The sequence below is a fragment of the Sturnus vulgaris genome, chromosome 11 (genome assembly GCF_052056855.1).
Source record: "Sturnus vulgaris isolate bStuVul1 chromosome 11, bStuVul1.hap1, whole genome shotgun sequence".
Taxonomy (NCBI): domain Eukaryota; kingdom Metazoa; phylum Chordata; class Aves; order Passeriformes; family Sturnidae; genus Sturnus; species Sturnus vulgaris.
In genome coordinates, this window is record NC_142253.1 from 16,373,868 (window position 1) to 16,397,106 (window position 23,239).

Below are 23,239 nucleotides of genomic sequence, written 5' to 3' on the forward strand. Positions count from 1 at the left end.
TTTATATTTCCAAAATGTAATTTAAAAAAACCCAAAACTAACCTGTCACTTTGAATAGGGTGGTGCCTATTACGTAAGATGTGCTTTTTTAGAAGACATCAAGCCCTGTCACCTTTGTGGAGCTCTCACAGCCCTGTACAGAGGGGCAGCTCAGTTCAGGCTGCCTCATCTCTGTGCTCTGAGGACCAGTCCCCCAGGCTGTCAGAACTCCTGTCAATTATTCAGCGGGCTCAGATGTTCAATAGACAAAATCCCACCCTAAACAGTGGGAAACTTGAGTTTGTACTTTTATGCAGTGAGCTCAGCTACCTCATTTCTTCCATCTGACTCTTTCCCATCATCTGTCCCTTTTTGTATCATTTTTTTACAGGATCCCAACCTGAGCTTCTCATTATCTTTTCATCTCCCTTTCCCTGGTTCCCTATCAAATGCTTCCCAGTCAATCCCAGTCTTTATTTTGACTGGGTTGTGGTTTGTTTTATTTCCTGAATTTTGTTGGGTACTTCTTGCTTTCCTAAATAACTCAGTCGTTGTTGTTTACTTGTTATTTTAACTTCTATGAAAAAGAAAAAGGTAATAGAAAAAAATGTTGACTTGATTTTTCCTGCAATTAAAGAATTGAATGGGCAATTTGTTTAGCTGACAAGGAGTGATGTGAAGAGATGTTGCAGTTATTGCTTGAAGAGGCAGAAGGGATGGGGGAATGGGGATATCAAGTTGCCTTTCAAAAGAGGAAAATATTGTGACCAATCAAGTGCTAAGAAGACAGCAACCAAACAATAAGTTTTCTGCCAGTTTTTGTCTGGCCCTTGTGTCACAGAGCAGAAACAGAATGGCAGTTTGTTTTTGGGGAACTAACAGCATCACTGACAAGTTTAGAGTCAGGAGGATGATTTTAATGAGCCACTTAGGCTTGTGGTTGGATTTTGGTGTCATTCTCTGAAGTAGCTGGTGAGTGTTGTGTCTCAGATCTGACAATAATTGCCAGGCTTGTCAGCTCTCACTGTGGTACTGGTGCTGTCATCATGTGAATCTACATTAGAAGCACAGCTAAATGCAAGGCTTCTGCTGAACAGTTATTCTGTTAACAGCATAGTATTCTGCAAGGAACATAATTGTGATTTGATATTTCTCTTGAAGCCACTGCATTGCTGTGTTAGATAAAGAGCAGAATGCTGGTATCAAAATAGTTGCAGAAAGAGGAAACACAAGCATTGTGTACTTTCCTTTTTAAAAAAGAATTCTCTTGTGTGAAGCAATCTAAAATAAATCTTTTCTAGTTGTCGGTTTTATTTATCCTAGAAAAGCCATACCCTGTTTTAAGATATATTTTTTTAACACCTCTAACACATTCCACTACTATTTTCCAAGGGGATTTTTTTGTCAGTAGATCTGGGAAATGCATATCTAGGTAGTTGACAGGCTTTGCAAAAAAAAAAAAAAAAAATCCTGAATTTTCTTACACATGGACAATAAGCTGAAACATTTATACTCCATGTTCAACATTTATACATTTATGCTTTCCAATTGCAAACACTGGTACTATCTCTGCTGCTTTTTTTGAGAATATTATTGTGCAGTGGATGCTACCATTTTCTAATGGAGTTCCTCCATTTTATTAGAGGAGATGAGAGAGCTGTGCCTTAGGGAACATCTTTTGCTAGAGGTGCTCAGGTTGGCTTGGCCAGGACCTTCTGATGGGTTGAGTAATCTAAGCCATCACCTCTCCTTTCCTGATTTCTTCTACCCCTCTGCCCTATTATGTTGAACCTCTACCACTTTGAATTCAGTCTAACAACAACAACAACAAAATTCTTGCATATAAGTGGCTCTGTAGAGGGAAGAAATGGGATTTTATAGCTCCTGCCATAGGAAGGATTGCAGTGCAACTTCATATTGCAAAGCAGAAGGCAATTCAGGAATTTCTGATGGATTAAATGGGCTGTCCTGCCACAGTGTTAAATTTCAATGTCATAACTGCGTGGTTACCAAGAAAAAGAGGTTTTGTATTATTGGTAATAGTCTAATGGCAGAGTTATCATTTTTGTAACTGCAGGCTGTTCTATTGTGGAATTTAGATTATTGCTCTGCTTGTTAAGTCCATCATGGAATTTCAGCTTTAAAAATCAGATAGAATTAGATGAAGAACATTCTCCTGGCTCACAGGGAATTTTACTGCTGTGTCTTAAAGTTTTACATGCACAGAATCACAGAACTGGATAGATTGAAGGAACTTGTGGAGTCTCGAAGTTAACCTCCTCTCCAAAGCAGCCACTATTAGAGCAGGTTGTTGAGGATCATGTCCGGTTGAGTTTTGAATATTTTTGAGGAACTCTGCTGGTTTTGCACATCTGACATTTGGTGAGGAGGGAAGAAGCCACTCATGGAAATAATTTTTCTGAGAGGAGCTGCTAAGAGCTTCCTCCATGTCTGACAAAAACCAGCCAGTGATTAGTTTTGAGAACTGACAACATGTTAAACCACTGAGAAAGCTGAACACACCTCTGTGAACACACATGTTAAAAATGAGCAAGCCCAGGAAAAAAACTCTCTTGCTTTCTGGCCTTTGCAGAGAGAAGTTCTTCCCTCTCCTGGCCCCGTGGCCGGGCAGGGGAGGCTGCAAGCCCTGGCTGAGGCTGGGCCATGGCTGCTGACACCTCCCCACCATTGATCCCTGCCCCTCTGCCAGCCTGGGCTGAACCTGGCTCCTCTGGGACCCGGGAGCAGCTCTGGGCCGGGCCAACCCCCTTGAAGGTCCTGGCACAGCCCCCTCAGCGCAGCCATGGGGCTCCAGCCACCCAGCAGGGATCACACGACTGTCCACAGGCCTTGGGTGAGATCTTGCACTGCACAGATGAGGCTGCAAACATCGATTCTGTGTCTTCAGTGAAAGAAAAGGACAGTCCAGACATGCAGAGAAACAGCAGGAAGGCACCAAGGTCGGTGAGGAAGGAGGCAGCTCCCACATGGGAGGGGATGAGGAGATGCCTCATGCCTGGGCTGGAATTCTCTGGTAGAGCTGTGCTGAAGATATGATTGACACATCAGACTCTTTTTCCCCTGTAACTCATTGAAAAGCACTGGGGGTAGAGTGTTCAAATTGTAAACATGAGCAAAGACATCCATGCTGAACAAGCAAATGTTGAAGTAGCTGTGATCCCCTGAGAAGTTGGAACAGAGAGGGAAGAGGGATGAAGACCCCTTGCCCCCAGGGAAGAAGACCACCTCTGTTCCTGGAGATGATCTTAGGCATAGATAAAGAGAACCTTTGCTTCTGAACAGCTCATCCTTAGTAGTGTACCAAAGATTGAGCCCCCAAAACCAGTTGTGGGGAAAGCTGTAGGTCGAGGGGAGGGACTTTTGCACAGTGACCAGATTTCCATTCTCCCAGGCAGCTGATTCACTGTGACATTGGAGCCACAAGAGGACTATGTCCCTATAGCATGACAAGAGATACTCCTCTCCCTAAGAACTGGAAAAAGACTTTTTGAGAAATGGCCAACTGGCTGAATTGCTTCTGCATGTTGTCAGTGGGAAAGAAAGGAGTGGGGAGGAGAAGTTTCTGAAGGTTTTATTCTGAGTCTTATTATTCTTTTAGTTCTGTTAGTAAAGTTCTTTCTTTATGTCCTTTAAAGTTTGAGCCTGCTTTGCCCTCCTCCTAATCCTATCTCGCAGCAGGAAATGAGTAAATAATTCCAGTGGGTGCACTGGTTATTTGGCCAGCACTAAACCCACCACAATAATTGGTGCATTGGCCAGGAAATCTCAAATTGGCAAACCAAAGCCACTAAAGGAACCCACAACATCTCTTGGAAAAAGTCTGCTCTAGATTTTGACTGCTCACAAAGGAAAAACATTTTCCTTTTATCTAGTTGGAATTTCCAGTATCTGATGCTATTAACTAACCCTCCCTTGACACAATGATTAAAGAAATTAACAGTGTAGAATTAAATCTAACATTTACTAAGTGATTTAAAAACAGATGAATTGATAACAAAGCAGTTGAAAATGGAGTATTTTTATTCAGTGCTGCTGGTTGTAATAGGAGCTGCAGGGATGTATTCTAGTCTATTATTCACTTGTCTTATTCATAGGAATCAGGAAAAATCAGTGACATAGAAATTGCTGATGATGCAGAAATAGGAAGTTAAACAATGATTAGTTGAGAAATTGTGTGGTTTCTGTCAGATACTTGGCACATCTAAACAGCACCGACTCCAATGCATCCAAATATAGAAAGGCCCCACAGATGGTGTTTGTGTCCTGAGGTGCAGTGACACTTGACATGATGGAGCATTATTGTGGCAAACCAATCCAACAGCAGCCTCTTCCTTGCTTTTGACTGCTAAGAGGATAAGAAGTCTTGCCTTTGTAGACAGGGGGCATCTGGAGGGGCAGAGGGGGAGAATAATTGAAAAATTCTCTGTATAAATTAATGAGGTGATTGCTGGGCATCTGCTACTGATTCTGCAGTGTCCTCTTCAGAATAGATGGGGGAAGAGCCAAAGAGACTCTGAGGTGATCCACGATGACCAGCAGTCCTAGGAGGGGCAACCTGGAGTGGATCTCCAGGTTATCTAATCCATCTGAGTCCTTTACAACAAGGTCATGTCCAGCTATGGCATTTTCAACATGTGCTTGTGTTGCCTGTTTAAAAAAAAAAAAAAAAAAATCTGCCACAGTGGATATTTTGCAGCCTCTCAAAAATTCAGTACTTTTTGGCCCATGTGTGTTACAGGGTTTTTTTTAAGTCTGTGCTCAATCTTCCCTCTTGCTTGTTATTCCTTATCCTATTTGCCATGAACAAGGGTAAGAGTTTATTCCATTTCTCTTTCCTGAAAGGTTTTGATTTAAATTATTTTTGTATTTTTTGTCATTTCTAGACTAAAAAGTCAGAGCCAAATCTGGCTTTAAAAAATAACGTTTTCTGGGTATTCTCATTATTGCTTGAAAGAATTACCCATTTATCCACATCTTGATGTATAAGAGATAAAAATAGAGAGATAATTAAATAAATAAAAGCGAGAATAATGTGCCAGCAGAAGCCTGACAGAGTGAAGAGATTACTTTGCACATTTGCTCAGACAAACTGCAAAGGTTGAGTGAGGAGTCAGCCTATTGTGACTTATAAATGGGTACGTGGAGGAGGGTTGCAGGTAGATGATTGATAATTGAGGTAATCTGTCAACAATCTGTCAGTTCTGTCAAAAAAATAAAATAGGGCAAAATCCAGTATTTACAAAGCAGAGCCATGCAAATTTGGAATAGCATTGAAGGCATTTTTTAATAATTAGGGTGATTAGCAGTAAATTAATCACAGAAAACAGTTGTTTCTTTATTACTGATATCTTTAAAACAAGACTGGATTGTATTTTAAATGATTTGTTGCCACATTATCCTGGAGGAAGTATGTTGCAGTAATCTGTGAGCAGGTTTCTATGGCATGTGCCCTGCAGAAAGTCAGACTAGATAATCACAATAATCCTTTATAGTCCTGGAATGGATGAATCTTTAAATCTGTTTAGTCAGGACCAGCTGTGTTGAAAAACAGCATTACTAAAATACAAGAAAATATGCTATGGGGTAGGGGATGTGCTGCACTGATGTGTTTTATATTCTTTCAGGCAAGAGCATTGTATGCAAAAGACTAATGTTTTTTTAGGAATCTTTGTTTAGTGATGCCTTTCAGAGATGAAGAGCTAATTGTTGTACCCCTTTAAACACATTCTTTGTGGTTTTGGATGACTTATCTCCTTGGTGAGGACGTGCTTTTTGCCTATTTATATAGAAACTGTGGAAAAGATTGACATTCAATACCTTTTTTTTGGGCTTTCCTACGTTTCAAAGACTGTAGGGAAGAGCAGATATTTCGGATATCTTTGAGTGGGAGATCAGCAGAAATGCTTCAGTTGCCTGGTGAAGGTGCCGGGGTGAGTCAGGAGCGGCTCCTTTGCCTTTCAGGCAGGTTTGGTGCTGGAAATCAGCTGTGACCCAGCTCTGCCACACATCCTGGGCAGCAAATGATGCTGCTCACACTGCTTGGCTGCCATTTATGAACTGGAGTTTTTAGCCATTCTCCCTGTGCAGTGATATTTTTCTTTCTTTGCATTTGGCTTTTGTCTGTGGAGCATCCTGAGCCTCAGTGAAAACACCCAACTTCCACCTCACAAGGTGACCCTGTTTAAAATAGATGGAAAAAAGCTCAGGGACTACCTGCATTTCCACACTAACTGGAACGTTTTGATACTGTTTTTTAGAATAATGAGATGCCCAGAGTCAAAAAACATGTTTTTGTTCTGGTGTTTTTGGGATCTTTGTTTAAAATCTACAGTTTTAACAGCTGCTAGCCACAGGTCCCTTTACAAATATTTGCACTGTTTTTGTCACATATATGGAACAAACATTTTTAAATTGAAGAGGTTGGAATTAATTCTTTATCCTGGTAGTTTTATCTCTTTTCTCTTAGCTTTTTATTTGTAATTCTGCCTCATCTTTGAACTACTTTAATTTTTTATTTACCGAAAAGGTGAATATGTTACAGAACGAGTGAAAGCAAATATTTAAAAACAGACTTTATTTATAATTTACATCCTGTTTGCTGCATTCTGCTTTTCTTTTTTGTGCTTTTTGTTTAACTGCTAAATTGTAATTTGTTTTCACTCCTACTGTATTATGGGATGGCTATCAGCTCAGTGCCAGTGTTTAAAGCTCCTCAGCTTCACATGTTCTTTCATGGGGTGAAGTAGCTTAACTTGCATTTGAATCAGTTATTATTTTCCCAGTATTTTTCCTGAGGCCATGTGTGGAGCTGCAGAAGAAATGACTTGTTTATATAAATCTTGCTTTGATGGATTTGGCTCTTCCTAACAGCATTTCTGGCTGTTCTAAAACCCAAACTCTCTTCTCCCAGAGTATCTGAGTAGATCATACAGTGCAATTCCATTTGTTATTTGTTCTCTGGAGGCATCATCCCTAAAACATCAGATGTCTGCACCTGAGCACAGGCACACAGCCTGCAAGGTGCAGAAATGTCTGTCCTGGGTTCCCAAATATCCCAATTCCTGCTCACAAGAGTTTTGTGTCCATGACCCCTCTGAGATCAAGGCTCCAGGCAAATGATGCTGGTCATTGCCAAACCTGATATTCTTTGGATCTTGCTCTTTAGAAACCTTTTGTTCATCATCTATAAACACTAAAATCCGGACTTGAGCAGGGAAGAGGCCAGTTCTGTAGTCATTGGTAACAGCTGCTGGTTCAAGTGTGCATATCCCTTAATTCTGCAGCTCATTTCTCCTCCTGTCATGCTCCAAAGTGGGAACATCAGAGATGTTCTGCAGAAACAAGCTGTGGCTCCTGCATTTATTTTACTTTTTTTTTTTTAAATAATGGTGAGAGGTGTGTTTGAGCCACCATTGAGCATAAAAATGTTAAAACTATTGATAAATCAACAGGAGTTGGCATATACTGAAATAGCTCAGAGCCATAAAGAATCATTACTTCAGTAATGAGAAAACTGTGCTCATGTGTAAGGGAATTTTGATTTTAATATTATCACAATTTTATGTTTCATATCTGGTGTTTGAACAGAAATAACTGCATTATAATGCACAACAGAAACAGAAAATTTTGAAATCTGTAGATTTTTAAAGTTAGAAGACAATTTGAGTGATCAGCTTCCCTTGCAAAAAATCCTGAGCTTACAAGTAAGGTGTACATAATTTCAGTGCATCTTAGTTTTGATCTTAGAAAAGAGTTGTGTTGTTTGTTGAACTCTGACAAGTTATTATTTTATGTATCTATTTTATAGAGAGAAAATTAGGGCTTCCAGGAAGGATTACAGTTGTGCTAAACATCTGTGTGGAGCAGTAGAAATGGATCAATCTCTATTTAAATTGCTGGCTAAATGTGCTACCATTTTCCTCTGCTGGGCAGTGGTCTTGGGTTTTGCAAACCCACAGGCTTTTTTCCTTAGAACTATTCCTTTGAAACTGAAATTGTCTCTTTTAGAGAACTGAAAATTACTGGAACCTGTCTATGAGAGGCATAGTTGAAATGTCTTTACTGTTTTGAATTTCCATTGGACAGTTTAGTTGGAAAACCACTGAAATCCAGTCAGCAATTTTCTTTAGGGATTCACAGAAATGTTGGAAGACAAATGGTGGCACCGTGCCCAGGATCATTAATTACAAACTGCTCTAATCAAACCAGTTTGCAAATAATGCTCTGTGTTCTTTATTTTGTGGGAATAATGGTGTGTGTTTTGCTTGTGGTTTTCTGTCTTAGTGTTTTAAGTGCCCCTAATGCTACTTTAAAATGGCTTTTGGCAAAATCTTCTCTAACATAATGAACTTGTGTTGCATGACCTGCACGGACCCTGACAGAGACAAAGAATTGTTAGAGATGTTCAAGCTGACTTGTACTGACCCAGTCCTACAGACTCCGGGACTTCTTTTGAGCTTTTTTTCTCTGAAAAGCTGCTGTTTGTCAGGTACAAAGCAGGAATACTCCTTCTAGAGCCCTGCAGTGTGTGAAGGAGAATATTAATTTTGTGCCCTGTGGGACTCTGTGTGAGAGGAGCTGGGAAAAGGGTGAGAGTATCAGGTTGTATCCTTGAACCCCACTGGATGTGAAGTGTTAAGAATGTAAATAGCATTGGAAGGGCAGATGTTTGATTTAAATGCAATGGAAATGCTTTAGGGAGAAAGTATTTTTCAGCTTGAAAATTTGGCACAGTAAGGCACTGCTAAAAGGAAACTATTTATCTGACAGAACTTGTAATATACTGCAATCAGTTTGAATTACTTCAAAGATATTTATCAAGCAAGTTCTAACTTAGACAGCATGACTATTATCAATTAGTATGAATGTTATTTATTAAGACCAATAAATATATCCTGTTTATTCAATATGTAAACAAAAGCATTTAACTCTACTTTAAAACTAATGTGAAAGGTAATATAATTCTCTGTCGTGCAGAAAATAACCTTAAAATACTGATTTTTGTGGAGGCATATGTTGTATTTGCAGAAGAATGTAACCATTTAGTTATGGGTAGAAAGCTTTCTTCTGAATACCTTCATTTCTTTTGCATTTAAATGATAGTAAAAAGTCTTCTGAAAGTGTGCAATATAGAGTCATCCACACTTATCCAATATTGCTTCAGTTTCTTTTAGAGCAGAATGTTTTCATTTGTTGCTTGTCTTACAGGTGAATAGTACCATTAGTATGGAATGCAGGGTGTGTGTCAAGCCCCACATCTTCCTTCCCCTTTTCCAGTCTCTCGGGGGAGGTGGGCTGTGGGTGCTCCCAGCAGCAGGCATTTCTGCTCGGGCTGGGAGTGCTGCTCCTCCAGCCACATTTACCAATATTCCAAGCTTTGCAGGACCAGAACTTCGGAGGGGAGAAGAAAAACCTTTGCTGTGTTTTAAGACCATCAGTTCTCCCTCTAGAATATCCCACATGATTCAGCAAATGTATTTTGGAAAGGAAAGCTCCATTATGGCTGTGGTTTTAATGTAAATAGGGGACACGAGTCTAGGAGGAAAATGGAAGGTGATGGTGTGAGCAGGGAACATTTGGTACCAATTCTAGTTCTGCTTATTAAAGCTCCCTCACTGCTGGGACCTCGTGTTTACAAACAGGGGAGGGCAGTTTGGGGATGTGAAGGTCAAAGACATCCTTAGCTGCAGTGACTTTGAGATGGGAGAGCTCAGGGTCCAGAGGGGAGGGAGCAGGACAAAAAGCAGGATCACAACCTGAAAAAAGATTGCAGTGGGAAAAAGAAGCCTCTTTCATGTTCTTGGCCTCTTTCCTCGGTGTATTGTCTTTCAGAAGGCTAACTTCCCTTATCTAGTCTTGTTAGTGATACTTCTGAAGAAATATGATAAGGCAGAATGTGTTGCCTTCATGTTCTGTCCTGACACATCTGTGTCATCATGGAGGCATTCAAAATTGGGGGGAATCATCCTTAATTAAATAGCAGAAGACTTACATGCATATGTCTTTTTCCTCAGAGTGGAAATTTATCCTAAACTGTACATTCTTACATTTAAGAATGTCTTGAACAAATTGTTCTTACAACATAAAAACAAATAAGTACATTTAATATCCAAAAGATTTGGAACTGAATTCAGTAAATGTAATATGGATTGAAAAGGGGTGTTAATGTCACTTGTTTTGCAGTACTATAGAAATGAAGAATTAAACCTCTAAGTTTATCCCCTTCAATTCCATCTCCTTAAGCTTTGTTAAAAGTTTATGATGATGTTAGGAAATGAGGTTAATGTTGCTGTTGCTCCTAAAGATTTAGGAACTCAATTCAATCTCAACAAAGCAATAGTAAGCTGCAGGCTGTGCCACAATCTCATTAGGCAGGGTTTTCTCCAGCCCTCAGCTGTCAGTGGTGGCAGCCAGGGTAGGGATGGGCTCTAGACAGAGGGCAATTTTAGGGTATTTCTTCAACCAAATTTTTCCTCTTCTCACTGTAATTATCCCACTTATTATTTTTCCTAGAGGAGAAGACTAATCTCCCTTCTTTGCATCCTGTTTTTTCTGTTAAACAAAAAATCTAAACAACACTAATTTAGCCCCAGAATACCTGTCTCATGCTGGCCATTCCTGATGGTGGTGATGCCTAAGAGTAGAATCAGCATATGAATACTGATAGCAGGAAGTGTCAGACACCAGAATTGTCTCATATTTATTTTAACTTCTTTTTGTAACTGTTAAATGTTGTCATCTTGTACTTGTCCCAAGTTGCTGTATTAGACAGCTCAGGCATCTGAAGCTGTAAATAAGGAGGAGATATGAGAGTCAAGATGCACATCTTGACTGCCAGGAGTGTAATAACTTGTACTCTGAGCTATTTACATGTGTGGCATAACTGATGTTTGGAGTGGAGAAGTTGTTTGTACCGTACTGAGTCACTATAAATAAAAATAGGCTCTGAATTGCACGTTGTGTGAATTAAGCATTTAAGGTCTGTGGCATGATACAAACAAATAGGAGGGAACAGAGCAATAGATTGGGACTAACTGTAATGTTCTGTGGAGAGCTCTGAACTGAGATGGGGTGATTTGTTAAATAGAGAGCATTGTGACAAGGTTTAAATATTGCCCCCTGTCCCTCATAGGAGGTCTGAGGAGAGAGCAGCTGTTTTCAAGGCAAAAGAGCTTTGCTGACATTGTGAGGATTGTCCTCCTGTGTCCTGTTGTTCCTTAAGTGCCACTATTGCTGCAGTGCTACCTGGATTCCCCTCTGCAAGGGGTTGAAAGCTGTGAAAGGCTGTAGGTTATTTCTTTGGTTTGCAACAGATAGAAGATATCACCACATTTTTGGATGTGTTGGCAGATAGCTTTGAAAAAAACATTTTGCTTTTGGAGCAGAACAAACCATTGTTGCTTTAGGTTTATCATATAGAATTTGAATGCATTCTTTTTTTTTTTTTAAATGTGCAATCCAATCCAGTGGAGTTCTGAAATTATTTTGGTGACAATCCAGTTGTTGCTTTGCTGCACAAGGTTTCTGGTAAAGCATATTAAATGCTCCTCAGGAGAGGGGGAGGTCAGCACAAGCACTGCACAAATGGAATTCCTAATACATTTAGGAGAAATGGAGGGAATAAGGAGGAGCAAGAAGTTTGCATATCCAGTGCTAGTGTGAGGTGCCTGTATGCAATCAGCTTCTCTGTGATTTAGGGCTTCAAATCACAGGCTTCATTCTTCTGAGAATACAGTTTTATTTTGCAGCTCAGAGAAAGGCAGGATTGTTGGTTTCTCCTTGGATTGTTGCCAAGAGTGCAAGGAACTTTTTTTGTGACGTTACTGATATAAATTCAATGTATCTTTCAGCTTTTGAGCTCTGTGGAAGAAGCACAAGGACATAGTATATCTAGAAAAAAATTACTACTGAAGTATGATATATGGTAATTCAGGCATGTTATTTAATCTAATATAAAGGAAGAGCTTGTAGCAACATCTCTGTTTATCTTGTACAGGCTTTGTTTTGTTGTTTTTTCTCTGCATTTGCTTTCTTTATTGATGTTACATTATTCTTTTTACTGCTTAAGTTCTTCCCTTCTCACATGTCAGTATTTTAAGCTATTTTACTTATTTTCAATGGCAAAAGTCTGAAGAACTTATTTTTTCTGTCACTCTGATTTACTGAGCTTTATTACACACTGTAAATTGAAATGCTCTCTGTGAATACAGTAGAGAATCAATTTAGATAGATTTTTATTGGAGTAAATAATTTCTGTTTGAAACTAAATGCTATGAATATTCATAAGACAAAATAAATACAATTCATGATAGTGCATCCTTATGAATAAATTGAGAACTAATAAATAGAGACTTTCAGGACAGAAGAATGACAAATCTAAACTGAGATGCCTTTCTCAGTCTGTTACTTGATTTGGAAGACTGATGTTGTTTATTGGACTTGATGATCATAGAGGTCTTTTCCAACCTTAACATTTCTATGATCCAGTGACTCTCTCAATGGTGTCCTGTCAGAAAGGGGGGAGCCCATCAAACCTGGCCTCCTGTGAAAACCCCAGCATGGTACCTCAACCCTTAGTAAATGGACTTTGTGGTTTTAATTAGGAGAAGTTGCAATTTAACTTCATTCTTGCTTGATGTTACTTTGTCTTATTTGTTGTATGTATTTTTTAACTGTTTTAAAAGTCCATTTTAGCTCTGTAATCTAAGAGGACCAGCTGTCTAGGCACATACAGAGAACTGATGAATATGTGCAAGTATTAATTGTGTTCTCAAATTGCTTTTTCTATGGGTGCCAGTCAGGACACCTGTGTACTGTCCACATCTCCCACACAAATTTTTTACTCTCCAATTCTCCTTTTGCTATTTTTGAGACAACTTTGTATTGACCTGTAGTCTGATGTTTATTGATTAACAGGCACTTGATGAATACTCTCTAATTTTATAGGTGATGTTTAAGGTTTGCATGGTAATAATACTACAGATTTTGTGTAAGACTGAGCTATAAATATTGCAAAAATCTTTAAATTCCAACAGAGTTTTACTACAAAGTAATTTGCTTAATTAAAATCATCCTGACAAAACTGAGTAGAAAGGCAGGATTTTTGTGTTATTTCTAGCTTTAGTATTTCCTTTCATGTGCTGATGGTGCTTGCAGGCTTTAATAACTAATGTAGATACCAAAATCCATAACAAGGATCCTGGGAAAAGCTACTCACTTGCTTTTAGAAGGAAAATAATTTTTTGTGCCCTTCTGTCCCATTACAGCTTAAGGCAATTTTATAGGAAATGTCTTTGGGGACTGCTCTGGAGAGAGGCAAAATCCTGACTTTACAGTGGTGGTAAATGAAGTCATGGTAACAAAATGACTATAAATAGGTCATCTGCTATAATATACCAGTCTGTTATATATTTTCATATGATGTGGCATTTATTTCGAGAGGAGTGACAGAGGCAGCTCAGTGTTTCCAAGGCACCTGAGGGAATTGCACCAGGACCTGCTCTGTGCTGGCCTTGTTGGGGTTCATGGCCCAGGTGGGCTGGCCGGGGTCCCCAGCTGCTGTGCTGGCTGTGGCCATGGGGACGTGCTGAGCAAAGGGACCAAGCCCAGCTGCTGCCACACGGCTCAGCCGAGCTGGGGGGGTCTGGGACAGCACCTCTGGGCCAGGGAGATGGGGGAGAAAGGGGACAAAGTGCCCCACAAACACTGGAGCTGAACAGGGAACAGAGCTGGGAGCCACACTGGCAATGGTGAGGAGGAGCTGCCATGGACTGACTCCTCCATACTCCTGCCACCATGGGGAGGAGGTGATTCTGTGAAGGATGGAGGAGCTGGGGGTAAAGGGAAAAAACCTTGGGCTTGGGAAGGGGGTTCCTGAGGACAAGGGTTCTTTGTATCTCACTGCCCAACTCTATTGGAATTGGCAATAAATAAATTGTCCCAAGGGATGTCTGCTTTTTTGGGATGGTGGTTGGTGAGTGAGCTCCCTGTCTTTATTCCAACCCACAAATATTGTAATTTCCTCCCCCTGCCCTGGCCTGTTGGAGAGGAGCAGTGAGAGAGGGGCTGGGTGGGGGAAACTCCACACCAAACTCATCTTTTGGCTTTTGAACTCCACAGACTTAATATGGAGTCATTAAAAGAAAAAAAAAATACTGCCAGAATTCCACTTTTTGATGCATAGCTGCACATCTGAAGATTATCCAAACATTGATTAGCTTGACTCTTTAGTTATACCAGATCAAAGAAATCCAGCAAATGTTTTTGTGTCTGGGGATAGTAAAATGAGGCAACAAGACATGTTAGAAGGCTTGTGCTGCTTGTGAAAAGAGTCCCAATTCATTAAAGCCATCCAGGTTCTTTGCTTGTGACTCATTTTAATTATTACCATAAAAGTTCTGCAGAAATACTTACTTTTATATTCCAGATTTGCCAAATGTGTTTATAAATGCATACAGCAGATCATTCTGGATGGACTGATAAAGTGCTCCTTGCTTGGGAGCTTGTGATAAAGCCAGCTGGAAAAATGAGAGGTTAGAGGTTGTATGAAAATTATCTGTGAAACAGAATGGATGGTTACACGTCAGACTGACTTGTATGTCTTTTATTTTACTACTTAAGAGATGATAAAGTTTCAGGTTTATTTATGGTGCTACTCTAACAAAAATGGAAGGATTTTAATACTTAAAATTGGGGGAGGTGGGGGGTGGGGTGGTCTGTAAATGTGGTGTCCAGGGCCATCTGTTTTACAGGGGTAGGAATCCTGATTAGCTTAGCTTAGTGTTGAATTTTGAAGAGTTTTTTTTTTTAATCTTGAAAGAGAGAAGTCATGAAAATGTGAATATCTCCTTCCTTCCTTCTCTCCCAAATGAAGCTCATTAGTCTCTGGGCTCATGTAGTGTGAGTAGGGATGTTAGAAACTGATTTTTGACTGCTTCAAAATCCCTTCTGCCTGCAAGCCTGGAATTAAGCCACTTTCAACTCTGCTTTCTCAGGAGTGTTTTCCTTCACTATCGTGGATCTTGCATCTATGGTTGTTCATTACAGTTTCCCTGAGATCACAGCCCCAGCTCTGCTGGCTTCCACTTCTTCTTCTTCCCTTCCTTGTCCTGGACCTTGAATTTTTCTGTGTCCTCTCTCAATACTTGTGCATTCAGTTTAAAGCAGGTGAAACACTCGTGTTCTGTAGTCTGCTTTATTTGGATTTAAAGTAAGTATTTCTGATCCTCCTGTATAAAGTGACTGTTTAAACATAGCCATAGAACATGCTGTAATTTAACCAGCATGGTGTTCTGGGCCTGACTTCTTTGATAACCTTGAACCATCATTGCAGGAGTGAGAAAGTGGCTCTCTTAGCAGGTTTATTTGGGAAGTCTGAATATGATGATTTGGGACCTGATTCTCATGATAATTTCATTCCCAACTGGTTTATTATTAAAATACACATAATTTGCTTTTTATATATAATGCTACCAAACTCAATTGTTTTCATACTGTGTTTTAAAAAGTGACAACCTTTCCTCGTTCACATAAATAGCATATAAAAATGGACATTTCCCATACCTACTGTCATTGTCAGCTTATATAGGATTTACTTGTGACCACATTTAGTAATAAAACCTAAAGAAAATTGAGTAATTTTATGCTTATCAGCTATGCATGATTATCTTCCTTGCATAAATATTTTCAGCTCCAGGAATTTGTCTTTCTGTTAGGTCTGGTGTCTGTTTTTCTTTCTTCCAAGTGGGACCAGAACCAGTGTTGATGAAGAGTTGAAAGACTGTGCATCTTTTCATCTCGAAATTGTTTGATAGGTACAACTGATGATGCCATCTGTGCTTAACCAGGTTCAGAGAAATTTTTAAAATGCTTATAAAAATGGATTGCTTTGATGTCTGTTTTCCTAAGTCATGTCCAAATCTACTGGCCTTATAGGAAAACAGACTCAAGTAGGTGGAAGTTCTTTTCTCATCTCATCTATTTTTGGTAAACAAGTGAAAAACACTTGTTCTAATAATGTGTTGCAATAGAAAACATTTATGTTTCTCTTTGTGGATGTTCCTCTATCAGATGTAGTCTTGGTAGATGCAGATGTCTTTGTTGAGAGGGTTTTTATAATCCACTCATGTACAAGCAGAGCTGTGATCAGGGCAGTGCCAGCTCAAGTCTCCATGTCAGTCCATCGACTCCGTGTTTTCCCAAGTGAGATTCAAACATTTCAAGCTTTGCAAAGCAGTGGGAATGGAGCTCAGCTGTTCAAAAACAGCACCCAGGTGCATCAGGAGATCTTGTTTTCCTTCTTGGGCTCCTCCTCCATGGCACATTGGCTGTTCTGTGCAGTATTGGAGACAAGCCCCCTTTGCACACAGTCCTACCCAGCACAGACTTGGTCAAATGTCCTTATTTGATCTTATCTTATGCATGGCCTTGGCTGTTGGCATCAAACTTTCCTTTTTGGGGAATTCATATATAGTTATTTCCTGCAGGGGAAAAAAGTAGTTCCACTTCTGTCTGGTTTTGGGGGATTTGGTTTTGGTGAAGAGGTTTTTTTCCATAATTGAGTAATACCAGTTCTTTTTGGAAAGGATTACAGTGTTAGTTGTGTAAGTTTTGGGGGGTATTTTCTGTTTAGTTGTCTTTACTGATGATGGTGGTGTGAGGGTTTTATATTATCTATGTTAATTTTTCTCTTTCAAAGTAGTTTTCCTGGTGGATTTTATTATTGATTGCTTTAGTCCTTTTTACAGTGCCAGCTAATGAATTTTCCCACATAGCCCCTTATACCTGGCTGAATTCTAGTAACTGGAATATCACAAATAATTTAAAAATGCTTTTTTGCTGTGGTGACTCATTGTTGCTGACTGCTCAGAGCCATTCAGTTAGCTGCTGACAGAAGTAAGCTTTTCACCTCTCTATCACTTTAAATCTAAAATTTTACATTTGCTGTATGATTGGAATAAGCAATTCCTGCTGTGCCTAATGAATCCTCTTATTTAGCATTAGGTTCCATCAGAAAATGGGCCTCTTAGCAGATGGAGCCTAAACCTCAGGAACAAGAAGTTATTTAGTATTAATTACATCAGTTAACACTACTTTTTGATGTAAATATTTTAAGGCTTGTAAAAATTGGATTGATGTTCCTCTAGGGTAATTAAATGAAAATTGGGTAACTTATTAATCTCTCTCTTTCTCTCACTTTGTCTTTCCAAACTTTCTCTCTCCCCTGTTTTTTTCCCCTTTCCCTGCCTCTTTGTTTTTCTCTCTCCCTCATCCCCCCCTCCCAAACTGTGCCTTTACAGAAGCATAAGGTCGATCTTTTCTACAAGCTGCGGCACGTGATGAATGAGCTCATTGACCTCCGCAGGCAGCTGCTCTCAGGGCACCTGACACAGGACCAGGTGCGAGAGGTCAAGAGACACCTCACAGTGAGGCTGGACTGGGGCAATGAGTAAGTACTGCCTCCTGTTTCTTCTTCTTCTCCAGTAACTTCTGTTAACAACAACAACAAAAAAACCACACAGTGTTTTCTTTCCGATAGGATTTGTGCACAGGGAGAATTTGGGATTATTAGAAAATCAAGTAGAAGTTTTTACAGTGGGTTTATTTGTCTTCTACAGTGAGTTTTGCTCTTGATGTGAAATGAGCTGTTTCCAGCAGGCTTTCCTAGGCCTCCCTGCACTTATAAAAGGATTAGGTCACTTCACTTACTTACTATCAACCTAGAGAATATTAGGCCTGGGAGGATGTGTTCAGAGGTATTTAAAACATATTTTTCTTCCATTGAGGGAGTATTTTAATGGTTGGTGCAAAAAGTAGAGAATCTCACAGTTAACCAGGGATATTGGAGCTGAGGCTGTGTTATTTAGACTTTTTATATCATGATGCTTCTCAGAGGTTTAGAGTCTCCTTGGTCAGCTCCATGGTGATTTTGGGGAGAGGTTCTTTTAAAGGCAAAGACAACTGCAATTCATTCACACAGAAATGATAATAAATTGCATTAGACAAACCAGAGTTGTGTGTTCTGGGATGTGGATCAGACAGGTAAGTTGTTCATGACACACGTGACACTCTCAGACAAACAGTAGCTGCTTTCCCACTGGGAGTGGGATTAGTGCTAATGAGCATGTGGGAGTGGGGAGGAGTCCTGTAAGTTGACAGCTAAGGACAAAATCCACTGTGTTTCATTAAGCTATGTTTGTTTGATTCTGCTCATTGGTCACCTACCCCAAAGCCCCTCTGAGGGACATACCTGAGCACCCTGATGAAGGTTTAGCAGCCCCCTTGCTGCACTTCATTTGTGTCTTGTGGAAAGAAAGCTCTGAAGGACATAGATCAATAGATTGTATCAAGTCTTTGTGCAGTGTGCAATTACAGATATTTTCCATTCTTATTCCTAGAAGAGTAAATGGAACCCAGAGACTGTTTTTGAGCATGATGCCTGCCTGGTTTTGCTCAGAGTTTTTGGATCAAATTAGCAACAGGAAGCTGTAAAAATGCTGTGCAGAAAAAAAAGATGAAGAGAGCAGACAGCAATGCAGCAGTGAAGAGAATAGGTTGTTCCATGAGGTGCCTATAGATCTTTTTTGATGTAAAACCATTAAATACAAATGTAATTCAAGCTATAAAAGTAAAGCTAATGCATGGCAATTATGGAGAAGCATCAGTGAAATCAGTAAACATGTTCAGGATTATATTCATCTACCCAGGACACTTGTTTAGGGAAAAAAAATTCTGTTTCTTGCTACAGGTATTGAACTCCCTAGAGAAAGAGATGCATGAAATCAGAGATACATGCAGTATTTAAATCTGAATGTCTGGGACTTTGGGGGTATTTCTGCAACATCACTCTTCCACAGAACTTCTGGAAGAGTTTGGCCACTTTCTTCTGTCTCCCCTCTCTTAGTTTTATCATGAAACTTATGACCACCTGTGTTAATCTACTAAAAACACTAATGATTTTTATAGACAAATTCACATAGTACTGCCCTTTCTCAAGCATTATAATAGTGTTAATTGCTGTTTTGTCATACTTGAGATTTGCAAATAAAAGAAATGGAAAACATCGTTATTAACATGTATTAATGTTGTCTGAGAAGATTGAGTTCCCTGCAGTTTGAGCAGGGCTGTAATTACTCCAGACAGTACAATGTAACAGGAGATATTCCATGGTCTAGCAGCAATGGAATACTATTTCCTGAAAAGAAAAATAATCTCACACATCTAATGTGTAACATGTTTGCTTGTTTAGTGAGATACTACTTTTATCCTGACCTTGACCATCAATGAATTGTATTATTGGGGAAGGAGTGATGCAAACATGAAACTCACACTTCTTGTCAGTATCAGTAAGGGAGGTTTTTTTTCTTTGTCGAACTGGCACAATTTTCCCTTAAATACACTGGCAGTAGCTCTGGAAGTTGTCCCTTATGTCCTGGTAGGAGCTGGTGGAAATCAAGGGACAGATACACTCCTTGGATGAATAGCTACAGATTTCTTTTTTTGTGAAAGAACTCATTTAAACTCTTTTCAGACCTTCTATTTGCTTAGTTTTGTGTGCTTACCGTGAATATTAATAAGTTTTGCTCTGTAGTTTGGCCTATTAAAATGTGGGAATATTATTTTACAATTATTGCTGCTTACTCCCTGTATTGTTGCTAATCATTCTAACACAATTCTGATTGCCCCTTCCTGGAGCAATTCCATTTTCTGTTGCTCACACATTCTTTCTCCCCTGTACAAAAGAAAGATCCTGGACTCATCCTTTTTTTCAATCCCTTTTTTCATTAATTAATTAATTAATTAATGCTTTCTTCCTTGTTCCACTTCCCCCCACGTGGTTTAGGTTTGTGCACATGCAGGGCTGATATTGCTGCTACAGAGCTTTTAGTATTTCCCAATCAGAATTTGCTGCCTTCAGATGAGCACTTTGCTGGTTTTAGACTTGCACTTTTAAGCATCTCTCTGTGTATTTTGCACAGCTAGAATCTTATCTGCTGTTTTTTTTCCTGCTTACGTTGCTGGGTTTTATACAGAATATTACAAATTCTTCTGCTTTCTAGTAATGTTTCATTCTGACACAATTGGCCATAATATTGATCTATGGAAGTGTGAAATGCTGTTGGAAGTGTCCAATGGTCTGTGAATAACAAGGAAAAACTTGTAAAGCAGGAAACAAACATTATGAAGCTGAAGTCTGCTGTTTATCGTCTCATTTAAGTCACATTATAAAGTTGCAACTTCAGTTCATCTCATTTTCTATCATGTTTCAAGTAAAGTAGATAGTTGATTTTGAAATTTTTGTTTAGGTTTTTGCTTCTATGTGAATGGGCAAGTCCTTTGAGTTTTACTATTGCTTAGAGTGGGAAACCAGAATGCAGCTTTTTTGCTGATGAAGAGCTGTTCATCTGCATCAAAAAACAGATGAAGGAATCTGCCTGACAGAGCTTCTATTTGAAATGTGAATCCTCTGCTTCTGCCTAGTGCCAAAAGCTAATTGCTGCAGTATGTGCAATACCTTGTGTGCCAGAAAGGCAGATGAAGCTTTCTTCAAAGTAATTCAACTTGAAAATCAGAGGTCATCTCACCTGGTCTTCAGGACTGATTCTTTCAGGTGAATGTAGCACCTGGCAGGAGATTACCAGAAAGCATCCAGGTCTCCTTGCATACTCAGGGAAGATACTTCCTTTCCTGTAAATGTGGAATATATATTCTATGTTCAGGGTTAGAAACAGAGTAAGGAGGGGGAGCCACCAATACCTTGATATTTTTGACAGATAAAAGCCATAAACAAGATGAGTTTGTAGGCTTATATTACTTTTTAGTCAAAGGTTATTCTTTTTTCCCATAAAATGCTATTAAAATCGTTGCATTAAAAGAAATCTTCCAAATAGCTGCCATAAATTCTGCACAGAAAGATCCACAGGTAGCCAAAAGGTAAAACTGAGTATTTAAAAAGAAAAACAAAGGGCAAAATATTAGCAATAAATTTTTCACACTGTCATACAAAGAAAATGAAACACACTTTTAAGGTCATGGTTTTTCTCCTACCTCAGAATTGCAGTTGGAAAACCAGTAGCAGTTGGTTACACCTACTGACTACTGACATCCATAGCTGTGGAGAGCTGGAATTGTGTGATCCAGTGAAGTCAGCACAATCTTGAATTTCAAAAAGCCCTAATTTTCAGTGCTCAGACTCTTAGATTATTTTGAGGCTTAGATTGATTTATCCTCTTGTCATATTTTCTTGACATAAAAGGAATAAGAATGACTTTTTGGTAGTGTTGTAACAATTAGCTTAGAGTTACTAGAATGCACCTGGAGATAGGAATGAAAAGTACAGATGGTCCCTGTTTGGAGAATTAAAGGCAGTTTTATTGCAGTAGCTGTCATTACATCAAAGGAGATCAAAATAGGAGTGACCAACTTAACCACAAAGAAAAGCCTTTAAGAATTGCAGGAAGAGCAGCTGCCATTTCTGTCAGAATGTGCAGCATCTTTCCTCTGCTGAATATGCTTGGAGTAATGATGGAGTTGGGATTAAACACATAGAGAACTTCGCTGTCTTTGAGGAAAACCTGAATAACCTCTCTATAGCCATGCTCAGAAGTATTTGCTACAATTCCCTTTTATCAGATCCTAACTAAGATTATTTACCTTCATCTCATCATCTTCATTTTAAGAAATTATTTCCTGTGTAGCATTACATCAGTGCTTTACCAATTTATTTGTAGATTGCAGCCCCTACAGTTTTTTGTAGAACTTAACTTAATTCTCTCAAAGAAAAGTATCAGGTTGTATTAGCAGTCTGATTTGGCAAACATGTTTTTTTAATGTATTTCATTTTCCATGGATTTCTGTATTGTATTTCCTTCAAAGTCTATTTTAAAGTCTGTACATAGTTTATGTGAATCACTGCCAGGATCATTTTCCTCCCTTCACAATCTTTATTTGTGTAAGAGAAATACAATGATATGAAGTGAGGCTTTGATATACTGAGAGAAGCAATGCAAGAAAAAGTTGTGGCTGCAAAATTAAAGCTGAAAAGGTTGAGGTAAAGTGGATGTTTTTGGAGCAAAAGGATGAAATCTTGCACCCTCCAGAGATGTGATGAGCTCTCCCAATCTGTTTGCATCTGAAAGATATATATTTTTTTTTTAAGCTAAATGACATATTTATGCAAGCTTCTTCTAAGAAGAGTTGTCCTGACTTGTGGTTTTATGAATTCTAAATGCTGTAGTGTTTGCATTGTACATAAATGAATGTACTAAAAATTAGAACTATTCTTCAAAATTATCCTTAAACCCAAGTTGATTTTTTCTAGAAGCCCAGGTGACCTTGAGTTCTGTGTTTGTCCCTTTCACTAATAAAAAGCCCTATAATTTTGTCAGTTGGTTTGATTTCATATTACTTAAGAGAAAATTATCTAGAGATTTTAGGTGGTGGATTTTTAAAATTTTTATCCCCAAAAGAAAGGAAAATTGTGAAGACTTTTATGTAGAAGAGGAAGAAGGTCTAAATGCCAGCTGGAGGGATCCCAAACAGATGCAATCAAGAGGTAATTGATAGGCTTGGGGATATTTTGTAGGTATACTTGGGAAATATTTTTGAAGGGCAGCTCAGTGTGAATGCAGAATAAAAGAGCACCACAAGAATTTGCTTGTAAAAGAAACTATTGTGGAGACAGGAACTGTCAAATAAACAAACCAGTACATTATGTAATTTTTATGCATGCTCTGTTTTGGAGAAATACTGCCTGGCAGCTGGGGCTCTTCTATTCCCCCAGTGTTTGATAATAGAGAGGGAAAGTGGGCCACTGACTGTCTGCCATTTCAAGCATTATGTTGTCAGTCCTTCACAGGCAAAGAAATAATTGATACAAATTGAGTGTACAAACCTGAACTTCCACCTGCACAGTAAATGGCTGCATGTTTGTGCTCCAGCCAAGACACCCTTGTTTGCTGGGAGCAAGTGTTGTGCAGGATTAACAGAGTATTAGAGAATGAGAATCTGCTGGGCTGAAAATCCACAGTGTTAAGGGATTTAACTAAAAATAGGGTATTAGATAAGTTTCACAGGGATGCTGCTGCAGTTGTGTTGAACATTATTGAGCAGAAGATAATACATTTGTCATGTTCTGAGTAATGAGTGCAGGCACTGCTTCACCCCAGCTCTCCAGAGAGCTGAAATGATGTGAACAGAACCTTGTCAGGCTGGGATTGGCTTGGCCAGATTTTCCTGGGGA

The 23,239-nt window shown here is 39.2% G+C and overlaps 1 protein-coding gene across 11 annotated transcripts in view; it reads left to right on the forward strand.

The window, feature by feature from the left end:
- DOCK3 (dedicator of cytokinesis 3) overlaps positions 1-23,239 on the forward strand; it is a 186,951-nt gene that overhangs the window by 43,714 nt on the left and 119,998 nt on the right. For all 11 annotated transcript variants that reach the window (XM_088171617.1, XM_088171614.1, XM_088171615.1 and 8 more), the window contains exon 6: positions 17,298-17,446. In XM_088171617.1, the coding sequence (XP_088027743.1) occupies positions 17,298-17,446 (149 nt within the window). The remainder of the gene's footprint in view (positions 1-17,297; positions 17,447-23,239) is intronic.